This window comes from Taudactylus pleione, unplaced genomic scaffold (genome assembly GCF_031769625.1).
Source record: "Taudactylus pleione unplaced genomic scaffold, aTauple2 ptg000009l, whole genome shotgun sequence".
NCBI classification, from domain to species: Eukaryota; Metazoa; Chordata; class Amphibia; order Anura; family Myobatrachidae; genus Taudactylus; species Taudactylus pleione.
In genome coordinates, this window is record NW_028284412.1 from 14581706 (window position 1) to 14597820 (window position 16115).

The 16115-nt window shown below is 43.3% G+C and overlaps 1 protein-coding gene across 5 annotated transcripts in view; it reads right to left on the reverse strand.

Moving 5' to 3' along the window:
• The window catches only part of LOC148542789 (coagulation factor VIII-like), a 306775-nt gene that overhangs the window by 253117 nt on the left and 37543 nt on the right, over positions 1 to 16115 (reverse strand). For 4 of the 5 annotated variants that reach the window (XM_088467390.1, XM_088467391.1, XM_088467389.1 and 1 more), the window contains exon 3: positions 6732 to 6854. In XM_088467390.1, the coding sequence (XP_088323516.1) occupies positions 6732 to 6854 (123 nt within the window). Of the gene's footprint in view, positions 1 to 1427; positions 1602 to 6731; positions 6855 to 16115 lie in introns of those variants that run through there. The other variant, XM_088467392.1, reaches the window with a different exon arrangement.

The following is a 16115-nucleotide window of genomic DNA, read 5'->3' on the forward strand; positions in this document are numbered from 1 at the left end:
ACGTGGGTTGTACACCGTGGAGGAAGTAAAGCTGGGTTAGATGAATTAGAGTCAGCACTGATGGTCAATGGGTAGTAGTGATCAGTGACGGATCTACACTGCTCTTTTAGGGGGGGGGGGGCGATTTAATGATTAATTATGACTCCTCCTCTTTCCTGTATTGGCACCTCCCCTTTCTGTTTGTCACCTGGGGCAAGACAGTAATTTGTTGCCCACCCTGGTAATTCCCCCATAATAATGCCCCCTGCAGCAGTGCCCCTGTAGTAATTCCCCCTTCAGCAGTGCTCCTACAGTAATGCCCATATAGTAATGCCCCTGTAGTAGTGCCCATACAGTAATGCTCCCATAGTAATGCATCAGTAGCAGTGCCCATACAGTAATGCCCCCATAGTAATGCCCCTGTAGCAGTGCCCATATAGTACTGCCCCTGTAGTAGTGCCCATACAGTAATGCCCCTGTAGCAGTGCCCATACAGTAATGCTCCCATAGTAATGCATCAGTAGCAGTGCCCATACAGTAATGCCCCTGTAGCAGTGCCCATACTGTAATGCCCCAGTAGTAATGCCCATATGGTAAAAAAACCAAAACAATACTTACCTTAAACCCCACTTCTGCGTCCGCCGCCGTCCGAACCGCCCGGCTGCTCCTCGGAACTATGAGAGAGATGTCATGACGTCTCTCCCATAGTTCCCGTGGGGAGAGACTGAAGCTGGAGTTCAGGAGAGAACTCCATCATCCGGCTATTGCGGCGCTGCAGGGAAGGAGCTGGGCGCCTGCTGGTAATAAAATCTCAGCGGGCGTCCGTCTAGGAGCCTCCCTGCGGTGCCGGGTTGGAGGACACTGACGGCGGGTGCAGCAGCGCACTCGGTGCATGTGCACCTCCAGCCCCCCCCCCCCCCCAGTTGTGGCTCTATACACACCACGTGACAGCCCCCAGCATTCTATATATACGCACCACGTGACAGCCCTAGATACAGTACCCCTCTATCCCCTTGCCAGCCCTAGCATCCCTCCACCCCACTGCCAGGCAGGTATAGTACCCCTCTACCACCCTGCCAGCCCTAGCACCCCTCCACCCCACTGCCAGACAGGTATAGTACCCCTCTACCACCCCTAGCACCCCTCCACCCCACTGCCAGACAGGTATAGTACCCCTCAACCCCCTTGCCAGCCCTAGCACCCCACTGCCAGGCAGGTATAATACCCCTCCACCCCACTGCCAGGCAGACCAAGCTCCTCTTACTGCAGTGGTGTCAAACTCGGGCCCTCCAGCTGCAGTGAAACTACATATCCCAGCATGCACTGCTACAGTTTTGCTATTAGGGCATGCTGGGATATGTAGTCCCACAAAAGCTGGCGGGCCGAGTTTGACACTACTATCTTACAGCATCCTTCCATCCCACTGCCAGGCAGCCGAAGCTCCTTACTATCAGCCAGCCGGAGAGTCACTGGCCACATCCACTCGTGGGTTCCCGCTGCTCTGCTGCCGCATCCTCCCCCGCTGGAGTCCCGCTTCCGTTCCGTGACCTGGCTGCTAGCTATACAGCACGGAGCCATGGACGCATTGTCACTTATTGTGCCTCCCACCAAGGTGCCACTGCCTTTAGCCCCGCCCTCAGCTCCGCCCATTGCCTGACAACGACAAGGTCCTTCCGATGAAGGTCATTTTCACTATTCTGCCCTGGATCATGCACTGAGCTGTTTAGCCTGTGCTGTGATCGGAGTCTGTGTAATGCGCTCCCAACGCATTGCACAGGCTCCGTTCACAGCACAGGCTGAACACAGACTGCAGCTCCGTGCATGATGCGGACTATGCCGGGGGCGACCACTCCAATCGCGCCCCTCTGGATCCGCCACTGGTAGTGATGCAAGTCTTTCTGTTGGTCCGACGTGTAGCTGCTTGTCAGCCTTCTACAGGGACATGTGGTGTTGTGGATTAATTGGTCTCTTTAAGTAGGAGAGACCTGATGACATGGCAAATGCTGGATGGTAGCGGATGTCATGGATACACATCGTCATGGGGTTACCAAAAGAGCTGTTTGGCTGCCGTTCATTGTGTGAATGGAGCATATGCTTTTAGTTATATTTTAGCAGCCTGCATGAAGCTGTGTATATAGATGACCTGTTGTGTTCCTTGGGTTGTTTACAGGGATAGTGTCAAAAGTTACAATCCGTTTATGTACAAGTAGGAAGTTGATCTCTCGAGCACTGTGTCATAGGAACTTAATAATCTTTGCTTTTAATGAATGTTGTTATCTGGGGCACTTCTTTATCATTGCGTCCAAGGGAGTTGTGGTTAGCTGGTGTGTTCTGACAGCTAGATGATAGTTCTGTACATTGAGGGACATGATTGTAACTTGTTTATCTGTAATGAATATTAGTGGAGGTTCTATCTAGGTAATGCTGGCAGTTCTACTTATGAAACAGCAATTACGTATGGCAATATATAGATAGAAACCATATAGTGTCAGTGGTGGTGTGATGGCAGAGGTAATACGGGGTGTATAATGCTAAATGGATAATGCAAACGGAGAGATAACTTGATAGAATATGACATTAAGGATATGGTGTGTAATAAGTGGATTAAAAATGGAGAATTGTAGTAGCAGGATAGAAAATTAAAGAGATACAAGGATAAATAGATAATGTAAACAAAGAATTATTTTTGACAAACATGAAAAACAAACAACTGAAGAGGTAAGGGGCATTGTGCAGACCAAGGGGGGACTCCATTTATTCCTTATTAGTTTGGATTGGTAGTTCAGTAATTGATGATTGATTTTACTTCTTTGTTGATGTTGAGACCCCTAGGTGTTTGTGACTTGAGTGTGAATATCCACTTGAGTTCTTCCTTGTCAAGTTGTTTTTCAAAGTCACCCCCCTCCAGTTTTTGTGGATCAGTTGGATGCCTATTATCTGAAGTCTCCTAGGGTCATTATGGTGAACATCTTGAACGTGGTTTGATAGACTGTGAGTGGCTAGACCTTTCTTGATGTTGCATATGTGTTCTGCAGTTCTCAAACTTAATTTCCTTTTGGTTCTTCCTACGTATTGTAGGCCGCAGGGGCACTCAGCTAGATAGATGAGACCTATACTGTCACAAGTGATCTGTTCCTTAATCTTGTATTCTTTTTTAGTTTGGTTAGACTTGAAGGTTTTGAAACGTTTGGTGATGTTGTTACAGGAGCGGCAATATATGCAGCGTCCACAAAAAAAGAAAGCCCCCATGGTTTGTGTTGGTCAATGTTTTCTGTATTAAACTAGTAGGTGGAATATGGTTTTTGTTAAGTTTAGAATGGAGATCTAGAGCTTTTTAGAAGACTATGGACCTTATTCAGAGGCGGCCGTACGGTCTACGACCGCACGGCCGCCTCAATGTTTTGCCAGTGCGCATGCGCATGAGGGAGCTGGCTCCCTCGTGCGCATGCGTGAGACCCGCTACGACCAACAGCGCTGGTCGTAGCGGGTCTCTTTCCAAAGGGGACGAGCTGTCGATGTTGATTGACAGCTCGCCCCGTTTGGAAGGCGGGCTGGGGGGGTGGCAGCCCAAACGGAGGCGTTCCCATGGGAACGCCTGCCGTTTGGGGGAAGCCCCACTGACATCACTAGTGATGTCAGTGGAGAGCTTCCGGCTCTGACAGAGCCAGAAGCTTTCCGGGGCTTACGACAAGTGAGACCCTACCCTAGGGTCTCGTCGTAAGCCCCGATGGTCTCTGACCATCGCGACCATCACCCGAGCGGTCGTTAGAGCTGTGGGTGTTAACCCACAGCCTAACGACCGCAACAGAGGCGGGCGGTTAGGATGCAAGTGGCCGCCCAGTTTCTGAGCGACCGCTTGCATCCTCCGACCGCCTCTGAATGAGGCCCTATGTGTGATTTGTCAGGAAGAATGTCTGCAAGTTTGTCATCCTGCAACAGGATGTGCCAGTATTTATTCATAATTTTCTGAAGGGATGATGAGTCACGACTAAATTGCGTCACCATACACGTCTTGAATTTCTCATTGGTAGTTGATGGTTTTGGTTTCTGTGTAATGAGTGTGTTTCTATCAGTTCTAAGGGCTTTGTCATAGGCTGCCTCAATTGTTTTGGAGATGTATTGTAGTCCTGTACTAATGTACAATTACGCTTTTCTGATGCTATAATACACGGAGCGTATGAGCCTTAAACCCATAGGAAGCATTGTCTAACTGTCAAAATTGCTATAACCATATATAAAGAAATATGTGTCCACTGTTGAAGTGAAACTGATATAAAGCTATCCAGCCCAGAAATTGTTACGGAATTGCTACAAAGCAAAGATACATAATATATTATTAATGTAGCAAATTCTTAGACTGTGAAATATGCTTTATATAAACAGTACAGGCCATAGCATTGTGAGAAATCATCTACAACATTATTAGACTGCAGCACGGCAGAGATACTATATGTTATGAGTATTAATTCTCAGACTGCTATTTATGATTTGATATATTATGATCTCTGCTATATTACAGCAATTACTGCAAAATACAGTATCTGATAACACTGGAGTAGTATTGAATTCAAGGCATTAAATAAAGATCAATGAACTCACATGAACTAACGATGCTGTGAGGCCAAATAATAATTAATTTAATGAATTACAAGCCACCCAGAAGAGAAATATATATTTATCAGCAGTCACAAAAATACGTTTTAAACACATTTATTTATTCTTTTGCACACTTCTATCTAAACTATCAACTATATTTTATATATTTCGCCTTATTGGTAACCCTATATGGTATCAATTTTAATAGTAATCAAATAAAGATTAAATATTTTAACAGTACTATGAAATGCTCTATGTGGACTAAATGCATGTGCACCGGAAAAGAATACTCTATCTTTTCTTTTGGTTTGTTTGATCTAATTTACCTAACCCAGCTTTACTTCCTCCATGGTGTACAACCCACGTACACACCTCCGCTTGCCGACCGACATCTCCTCAAAGTCTCCCCACCGGCCGTTGGGTTGAGCGGCCAGCCCCGTCACCTGTCAGCCGGGACCATGTGACCACAAGGAAGCGTGAGCTTCGGCAGACGGACCTGCGGCTGGTGATCGGTAAGGACTCATAGCGAGTGTGTAATGAGGCACACACTCCAACGACAGGCAGGAAGTTGAATAACATCAAGGACACCGACAGATCGTGGATCTACATAGGACATCAGGTAAATTGACGGGCCGCCGACCCTCCAGAGCGCAACTACCATAGAGCTCTACAACACTCACTCCTTTCTTTTTCTCTGTGCGAAACTTTCATTTACTACTTACTACCAATAAGTTTTTGCGGTTTTTTTCCCCGCACATTTTGTTTTTTATTTAATATCCCCTTTTCCAGTGTACACACTGGGACTACAATATTAATACCCCCCCTGGCCTTAAAACTGGTTCTGTCTGCCAGTTATGTAATTAACTAATTGATCTCTCCCATCATTTTTCCTTCAGATCATTCTCCCCCCCCCTCCACCGCAATCCATAAAGTTACATAGAGGAGCACTGTGAACCCATTAGAACTGTGTAACAGAATACATATATTTTATAACAGTCATTGTAATCATTGTTACCATACTACAACACACTGTGTTTGGTTAACTATTCCTTAAGCGCAGGCACAAGCATTTGTTTTGATTATTAATTTAGGAGTGTGGATTACTCCTGGTACCCGATGCTGTTTCATTTCTACAGGAGTAAGCACAGGTTTTGTTTACCTAACCATTACACCGTTTGTGCTGCCCAGAAACTCTACCCCAACTGCTGCATGCCCTTAACCCCCTCTACCCCAAATGCTACCTACCCCCAGCACTGTCCAAGCTGCCACCTGACCCCAGTACTGTCCCAACTGTTGCCTGCCCTAATCCCCCATAATATGTTATGGGACCCAGAAACCATGTAGGAGGACCCCAATTTTTTAAAGTGAGTCTCTGGGACTCACAAATATTTGTGCTAAGCGCGATCACTGAACAGACATAAGTCATTAACCCCTTATAGACTGTGAATCTCATTTAGCATTAAGAATGAAGCAAAATAAAGGAAATTTACAAGTTGGCACTGCAGAGTGGGACAATTTTAAAAGGTGCAGAAGGATTGTAATGTACACATAAGCTGTCCAGTACTTTTGCCGTGCAAAAGCAACTTATATTTACTGATTCATGCAAAAACTATAACCCTTTGCATTGTACAGCCAGGGAGAGGGTGCAGCCAGAAGGGGTGGAGACTGAGCTTACCTGTATACTGTATGCCAGGTCTGTTAAACTAGTAAACATATAATTAGGTGAAGCTCCTTTAGTCTGATTCCCAGCCACTGGTTCAGACAGGCATAACATTGTTGCAACTGTCTCAATAAGTGTATTTATTTTGACAGCATGAAATATGTAGGCATATTAAGTTAATATAATTTTTAATCAATTACCTGTACCTATATTAATTAGCTATATTTACTTGTATTTTACATTAAATGTATTTTTAATATTCTATATTACATATATTAAATTTGCATAATAGCGTCAATACAAAAATATACATGTCCATGTTAAATATATTACTTACTGTATATGCACACTTGCTATTATCTTTACGGATACAATAATCACACCGAGGAAATATTTGTTGGCCTAGTTAGTTAGTATTTAACGTAATTTATTTTCAGTACAGATGTAAGGGTTGTGGTTGAAGAAATGTAATTTCTTATGAATACATTTGTCTCACCTTCTGACCTTTTCCCATATGATACCCCAATGCCATGGAGACTGTATGGAATACTTGCAGAGTTCTTAAAGTGAATAACAACAGAATCCAATGTTTCAACACGAATTGTTGGACCTAAAAGACCTAGAAGAGAAAATGTGAAAATTATATGAATAGGAGGATTCGGTATGAAAAGCCGGCTGCCGCATGACCGGCAGCTCGATTCCCGGCTGCGGCAGCCCGACAAAACAGCAGAGCCCGGCAGCGGAAGCCTGACAGCGCTGGAAATCCCGATCGTCCCTAAGGTAAGTATAAACTAACCTAACCAACCCCCCTAACCCTCCTTCGGGGTGCCTAACCCTAACCTCCCCCCTCTAAGTGCCAAACCCTAACCCCCTCTTCCCTGCTGCCTAAACTAAGACCCCCGGGGGGTGCCTAACCATAAGTCCCCCCCGGGGGTGCCTAACCCTAACCCCCTCTTCCCTGCTGCCTAAACTAAGACCCCCGGGGGGGTGCCTAACCATAAGTCCCCTCCTAGGGTGCCTAACCCTCCCGGGGGTGCCTAACCCTAATTCCCCCCCGGGTGCCCTAAACCTAACCAACCCCTCACCTGCGGCTGTCCGCTCGCGGCGCCCGGCATCCCTTCGATCGGGATGCCAGACGCTGGTCTCGCGGCATCGGTAAAATGACAGGTGTCTAGATTTTAGATGCCTGTCATTTAACCCTAGGCGGGATAGAGTATTCGGGAAGCCGACGGTCGGGATTGCGGCCGCCGGCTTCCTAAACGTATCCCGAATAGGATATTATATCTAGTACAAATTAGTAAATCTATAGGACCGCTTATGCATTTAATATGTAGGCAGACGTGCAGTATTGCACATTCATAATAATAAAAACACATTATTGTTGTTTCATATTTATAAACTATGAACATTTTACACAGCATGACCAGGTTACATCAGCAGTCATGTGACTAGACCTTCTGACTGTGCTCAGTATGCGTACCACTGAGAACAAGACTCCCCATTATATAATGCAGGGCCTTACCCACTTTACAAAGAAATTGTATCCTGACAGATAGAACACATATCATGAAAAGGTTTGTTATGGTAATGTACCATGGCCATATCTATAATGGGTGCAGGGTGTGCGGTGCACAAGAACCCCTGGGTCCAGGGGGCCCACACTGGCAAGTGGTAGAGTCTACTGTGGAAAAACCCAGTGAGAGAAAGGGGTGGGGGTGCACAGAGGCTGTACACAGGCACTCCCCTCATTTGACCCACCCATTGTATGTATTCTGTACTGTTTGATGGAAGTTACTCTGCATGTATTTTTGGGAAAGCACCAGGGCTACCAGTATAATTTGTAAAAAGATTATCAAAACACTGTATCTTGTGGATGCATTTTTAGTCGGAAATTACCGGACTAACTATTTAGACACTCAAGGCATCAATAAATTTTCTGACCATCTTTCAAGCTCAAGTTGTTTTGTGCATGCTACAGTGTACACTGTTGTCATGTCAGGAAGTGAGGCTACACCAGAGGTGGTATCCTCTCCCCAGAGAGAAATCAAGAGCTTCCCTGGCACAGAAGCTGAAGCAATTCTGTTTAAAAGTCCTGTTAAGCATCATAGGTGCAGCCAGTGCCAGATTAATGTACTCATGGGCCTGGAGCTGAAATTTATGAAGGGCCTATTGCCTACTCTCCAACATGATTCGTTCCATTAGGTACAAAATGCTCTGCTCCTGGACTTCCCACCTGTGTTGAACTAGGTAATTGATGAGGCAGGCGTTTCACCACAGGTGTCTGCAATCATAAATTATGAGGGAAGTCCAGGAGCAGAGCATTTTGTACCAAATGGAACGGAGCATGTAAGAGGGTCTGCTATTGTGTGCCGCTGCAGGGAGTGCAACAGTTGCTGCGGTGGTGTAACTAGTGATGTGGGGTCATAACTGGTGTGGGTGTGGCCTGTGTCATGGGTGTGGCTATAGTGGAGCAATAACAAGAAAAAGTAGGTTTTTGACTGTGTGAAAGGGTGTGAACTGTATTGTCTGCCTTTCATTGACTGCTAGAATAGTTTAGATTAATAAAATAAATTTTTTTTTAATTGTTTACTGATTATTGCCATATTTCTATAAGTGTTCATCCCACATCCCTAGTCACTGCAGTAAAATAATAAATGAACTGCCTTATTTTAGCTGTTCCTTTTAAAAATGAAATTAAATCTCTGCAATGGTAATACTGGACCTTTCATATTCATAGAAAAAGTCACTAGGATTTTTTTTTTTATAATTATTAATATTACTGGAGCTTGCGAAATTATGCCTTTGAAAAATCAACCCGTTGTACTTTAAAATTGCACCCTCTGAAAATGTTCTAAATTTGCAACCATGTATGATCAAATGTTTAGGGCTCTATTTAGAAAGGAAAACGAAAAGTGGCATTAAAACTTTTGCCGTTTATCACTTTCCTTATATCTCCAGATTTAATTTATTTTAGGTGGCAAGACAGACCTAGCAGTAAAGGTCTGTCCTGGCGAGCAACTACAGAAACCCATTGCCGTCTTTCACAGAGACGAAAGGCATGTACTGTACCTTGTGCGCATGGTGGGGATGCTACATAGTATGGAAGAGACCAGGAATAGAACATTCTCTTCCTGCTTATCTACCCTGAGGGAGCACATATCCTTAGATGATGTTGTGTGTTAAGGTGGGTACACACCTAGCAGATATACTGTATCTGCAGATCGAGTGATCTGCAGATATATCTGTAGATGATGGTCGTTTGTATACACTGAATGACCATCATCTTCCAGACAGCAGCTGGTCCCGCTGGCCAGGGTTTGAGTCGGGGATCCATCCAACGCCCTCCCCACAGCTGCCGCTACATGTGTCAGTGTGTACCCACTTTTAAAGAGAAGCTTCACTTCCCTGATTTTATTATATACAGTTTGTGCGAAGCCTGCATTAAAACCTATAGGGGTTGCAGCACTAGAGAAGAGAATAGAAGGAGAAATCAGTGATTTCTCCACACTCTTCTTTTTTCTATATAGTGACAAACAAAATGAAAGGCTTTATCCAGCAAAAATGCCAGAGAAGAGACTTTCTATTTGTTTACCAAATAGAGCCCTTAGAATCCAACCTATATATCAGACCTTTTTCTGTACTACCTCAAACACAACACAGCACCCTGCTCACATTTAGCGGCAAATTTATATCCATATCTCTCACCACCCCTTGAACTACCAGATCTGGTCCCAAGACAAGAATCGTCCCCTTATGGGCGCCTCAAGCTCCTTCACCCTGCCAATTTACCACTGTGTGCATGTGATTTTATATATATATATATATATATATATATAAACACAATGAGCACACTCACCAGACTTGAAAACGTAGATAAAAGATTTTATTGTCAGAAAGCCATCATCAGTTTGTCGACGTTTCAGTCCTCCCTGGGACTTTTGTCCAGATGTCAAACCCAGGTTCCCCCACCCTCTTATTTACCTCCCCATTCAATGAGTGCGGTCTCTCCCGCTATAATCAATGTACATCTGTGACATATGAAAAAACAACAACAATCTATTGCCCCAATAAATACACATAACACACAAAAAGACACATATTCAAACAGTATACAACTACATACCGCTATTCTAACCTATTTAAGACAGCATCCGTAGAAGCTGACCAGCCATCGGGTGTATTCCAGACATCGACAAGTGCAGTAGTCACACAGATAAGCTGCGTACGTACCACAGTGGGACGCAAACAAGTCAGTAACCCGACAACCATTCAGCTGTGTCCAGCGTCATACAGAAGCCGACGGTTGTCAAGGTAAACCACCTAAGGCCACTAGGGAATATTTGGTGCGGTCATTGTCAAATAGCTACTTGGAGGCATAATGCAATGTGCAAAATATTACGGAGTGATACTCAGACTTGTGTATAGGTCAATAATCTGCTTATCGATGAAAACATTTTCAGTATCGACATAAATTAAGTAGCACCAAATCCTCAAATATACACAATACATAGTATCTATTGGATTGATATTCTAATATACTTCTCTTATATGCATAAAATTAGGTGATAAATTGGATCTATTTTCTATACAGTTCTCGGACGACTAATCTTTTGGTGTATATTTTTTTAGTTTTTTCTTTTTTCTAATATTTTTTAGTTTGGCTCTAGGTACAGTCTATGACCATATTTGGATATTGGTTATTTAGTATCTATTTAAAAACAGTCTAATATTGACTATGTATTGTGTATGTTTGAGGATTTGGTGCTACTTAATTTATGTCGATACTGAAATGTTTTCATCGATAAGCAGATTATTGACCTATACACAAGTCCGAGTATCACTCCGTAATATGTTGCACATTACATTATGCCTCCGAGTAGCTATTTGACAATAAATGCAAACAAAATAGTGTCCATGCGCCAAACAATGTTAGGATTTTTATCCAAGTTCACCAAAGGTATCCACAGCTATAGGATGTATTCACCACTCCATATAAGACGACCATCTGTTCTTCTGTCTTTAAAAAGTTGGATCCACTTTCAACATATGCAAAGAAAGTCAGAAAGGACTCATATGGTGAAGTACTTCAAGATGCTTTAATATATACACAAATGACGAAAAAGTAAAAAAGTTAGACCTATACCTATCACCTGATAGGCCCCGTACCGTAAAATGAGGATGCAGTTCTCAGACACCCAAACAGGCATGAGATGTTATATTCCATGCTTCCCGGGCAAGATCGTGGACCTCCTGGTAGTCTGAAATTCACTGTCCCCCAAACGGCACTCCACACACACCAACGCGTTTCAACTTCTACAATGCTGGAGTCTTCCTCAGGGCATGTGTGTGTTGTGCCATGCACGTCTTTAAATACACCTCCCTTAAACCTGATTGGTGGGTTAGGGAGATCTTTCCTAAAAAACTTTATATACACAGCGGAGATTCCTAGATATCCTTCACTGATATCTCCGTTTATGCACATCATATATTCGTTATTACAAGTTGATCCAAACAATAAAACCAATATAAAACAATATATTACCTATACGGCGGGGCTTGCGTGCCATTTTGCGTTCCACTTGCTCCTTCCGCTCACAATGTCCCGCACTTCTGGTACGGGTCACGCGGCTACGCATTGCGTCCATCCGGACGTTCCATATGGTGTCTCTACCACTTGATGCGTACTATTGGTCATCCTCATGTGATCTTAGTCACATTGGCTCACAGAGGGAATCTTGTTCTCAATAGCTCCCGGAAGTTCGCATGCGTTCCAGCTGGAACGCAAAACCCGCTTAGTACCATACAACATGATTATAAAACATATATAAAACATATAAAATTTCATATATAGATAAAGATAAAAATGACAAAGAGAGGGAAGATAATACTCATTTAAAAGAGGAGGATTTTGTACAACAAAAACCATTCAACTCTAAGACCTTTTGGAAATAAAGTGCCCATCTCATAAATCCATTTCGTTTCCACTTTTGCTAGATTTTTTTCTATATTATTTTTCCGCTAGTTACTTGAAACCTGTTTAATACCAACTGCTGTCTTTATATTTTTCACTGAACATTCATGATTTTCTTTAAAGTGATTTGAAACAGAATGTTTCTCAAAACCATTTTTTGTGTTTCGAATATGGTCGCCCCAACGCTCTCTCAGTGACCTTGAGGTCCTTCCTATATACTGCAAACCGCATGTGCACTCAATCATATACACGCAGTTTCTACTATTATATGTTATGAATTCTGAGATTTTATATGTTGTCTTCCTAGCAGTTGAGAAAGTTTAAATTTAGCTTTTTTGATTTTTATGGTTTTTGCACATAATGCATAAGCCACACCTAAAGAAACCAGTGGTCTTAACCCTTCCAACTCGTTTTGGTGGTATAGCACTCTTAACTAATTTGTTCTTAATATTCTGAGCGTTCCTATATATAGGGTTTTTAACAATGTATCTCTCCTTAGAAGGTTCCAATGCTTTTTTATAATTTTTTCTACCTCCCTATGTTGACTATTAAAGGTAGTAATGAATGGTAGATTCACACACTTATTTTCCATTTTCTCTTTCGGTTTGAAAAGGAGTTCTCTATCAATTTCAACCATCTTTTAAATTTCTTCATCAATTTTATTTGTCTTATACCCCTTAGCTATAAATTTATCTTTCAGAGCCTCTGATTGTTCTTTAAAGACATCCACATCTGTGCAGTTGCAACAAATTCTTCTTATCTGTCCTTTTGGGATATTTTGCAACCACTGTGGATGGTGATTGCTTCCCCACTCAATATATGCATTGCTATCCGTGGGTTTATAAAAAGTTTCTGTCTTCAGAGTTTTATCCTCTACATAAAGTACTAAATCCCAAAATTAACTTCGATTTTAATAATATTGAAGGTAAGTACTATATTCAAAGAATTCTTATTTAATTCTTCATAGAATTTGTTGAGATCATTTTCGCTACCACCCCATATAAACAGGATGTCATCTATAAATCGAAACCACTTGATGACTTCCGTATGATACATGTGATGGGTTTCCCAAAGTCCCATGAACAGATTTGCATATGAAGGGGCAAATCTAGTGCCCATGGCTGTTCTTTTTCATTGTTCATAAAATTTCCCATTATGCCCAAATATATTATTAGTTAGAATTAAGTTGATGCCATCTAGTATAAAATCTATTTTTCTCTTTGGCATCCCTGTCTTTTCTAAGTAGTGTTTGGTCGCCTCTATACCATTGGAGTGTTCAATAATGGTATATAAACTTGATGTACAGAGATGCCAAAGAGAAAAATAGATTTTAGTTGGTAATGACAGCTTCAAGACTCCTCCTGTATGGAGAAACTAGTCGCATGCATTGCTCAGGTGTGATTTTGGCCCATTCTTCCACACAAAGTCTTCAAATCTTGAAGGTTTCTTGGGTCTCTTCTATGAACTCTGGGCCTGATTCAGACCCGCTCGATAGGAAGCGTTCATACACAGACTGCCGATGTTTGCATTGTGCACATGCGTACGCATCGCAATGCGTGTGCGTGAAACAGAGCGATCGGGAAGAGTGGTGGTGAGAACACAGGCGTGCCTGAGCGTCTCAACGCCATTTCAGAGGCGTACAAAATTAAGATGCAGCATCATAGTACCTGGCTGGATTTTACACTGAAGTGCTCGCAGTGCTTGCGGTAGGGTATGTTCAACCACAAGGGCTCGGTTCACTTCTGATGTTTGCATACACTTCCTGGAGATGACGTGCGCTAGTGGTAGTCTTAAGACAGGCTGGTGGGCGTCTGCATACACAGGGCGATCGCACGCCAAGACATTGTGGGCGTGCTTATGTCTTGCCGTGCGATCGCCTGCCTTGCTGTTAGACGAATTTGCATACGCATCTAGCAAGCGTATGCATCTTTAGTTCTTTCCATAGATTATCAATTGAATTCAAGTCAGGTGATTGGCTGGGCCATTCTAGCAGCTTTATTTTCTTTCTCTGAAACCAATTGAGAGTGTCCATAGCTGTGTGTTTGGGATCATTGCCGGGGGGCTGACTGCCGAAACGGAGGCATTCCCTTGAGAATGCCTGCAGTTTGGGGGCGGCCCCACTGACATCAGAGAGATTCCGGCTCTGTTAGAGCCGAAATTTCTCTGGGGCTTGTGGCCACGAGACCCTACCACAAGGTTCTCTTCGCAAGCCCGATGGTCGCGATGGTCTTGGCGCCATGTAGTCAGTTGCGCTCTGCATGTTAGGTTAGGAAGGAGGACTAGGAGAGAGAGGGATTTAGAAATTAGGAGTTGGACTGCAGTAGTATGGGGGGTGATCGGACACACAGCACGTGTGCGCTCGCCGCTTAGTCTGCTCTGCTGTAGTATATCAGTGGACAGGGGATTTTTTTTTTGTGCCTCTGGACAATATTTTCTTGGGCATTAGCCCTCTGTGTATACAACCTCTGTGACTGCTTGGGCATAAGCCTAAGCCATCTGTGTATACAAGCTCAGTGACTGCTTGGGCATAAGCCCACTGTGTATAGTGCATAAACTCCGTGACTGCTTGGGCATAAGCCCATTGTGTATACAAGCTCCATGACTGGGCATAAGCCCACTGTGTATACAAGCTCCGTGACTGGGCATAAGCCCACTGTGTATACAAGCTCCGTGACTGGGCATAAGCCCACTGTGTATACAAAGTCCATGACTTTACTGAGCATAAGCCCACTGTGTATACAATGTCTGTGACTTTACTAGGCATAAGCACACTGTGTATACAAACTACGTGACTTTAGTGGGTAAAGGCCCACTGTGTATACAAAGTGTGTGACTTTACTGGGCATAAGCCCACTGTGTATACAAAGTCTGTGACTTTACTGGGCATAAGCCCACTGTGTATACAAAGTCTGTGACTTTACTGGGCATAAGCCCGCTGTGTATACAAAGTCCGTGACTTTACTGGGCATAAACCCGCTGTATATACAAAGTTCGGGACTTTACTGGGCATAAGCCCACTATGTATACAAAGTCTGTGACTTTACTGGGCATAAGCCCGCTGTGTATACAAAGTCCGTGACTTTACTGGGCATAAACCCGCTGTGTATACAAAGTTCGTGACTTTACTGGGCATAAGCCCACTATGTATACAAAGTCTGTGACTTTACTGGGCATAAGCCCACTGTGTATACAAACTCCGTGATTCCAGTTCACAATGAGTGGTAATAAACAAATATTATAAATAAATACATAAAACTATTACTAAGTAGTTTTTGTACAATTTAGTGATTTCGTTAATATGGATCACGACCCAAGAGGAGAGCAAAAGCAGCAAGCAAATGCTACCACTGCAACTGCTGGAAGCCCATCACTATCATCTAAAGCTGATGCTCAAGGTCGTAGAGGCTTTAAAAAATTAGGGTATCTGAAATAAAAAAATCTAGATTCAATCTGACTATAGAAGTAGTGTAAATTTTCCACTAATGCAGTAGATCAAGCTGTGTTTTCAGAAACACAAATGTCAGAAATCCCTGAGGAGAGTCTAAGTGGGTCCACGAGTGGTATTGCTATGTGTAAGCCTGACCTTTCAGAGTAGCCGCCCTCCACAGTTTCTGTTCCATCTGTAGTTGTGGGGATGAGTAGTATTGCCGAGGACATAGAAATTGAAGATGCCATGGTGGAATTGCAAGAGGATGAGGGGAATATATGTGCAGCTGACGCTGGCACTAATGAGGATGTTTAGAATGGGGATCTTGTTTATATAAGTCGGGCACCAGTGGAAGCAGCTCTTGGCCAAGATAAAAAGGCCATTGCCATGCCTGGGCATAGATCCAACATGTGGAATTATTTTTACCCAAATCCTGACAACATTTGTCAAGCCATTTGTAGCCTTTGTGGGACCACAGTTAG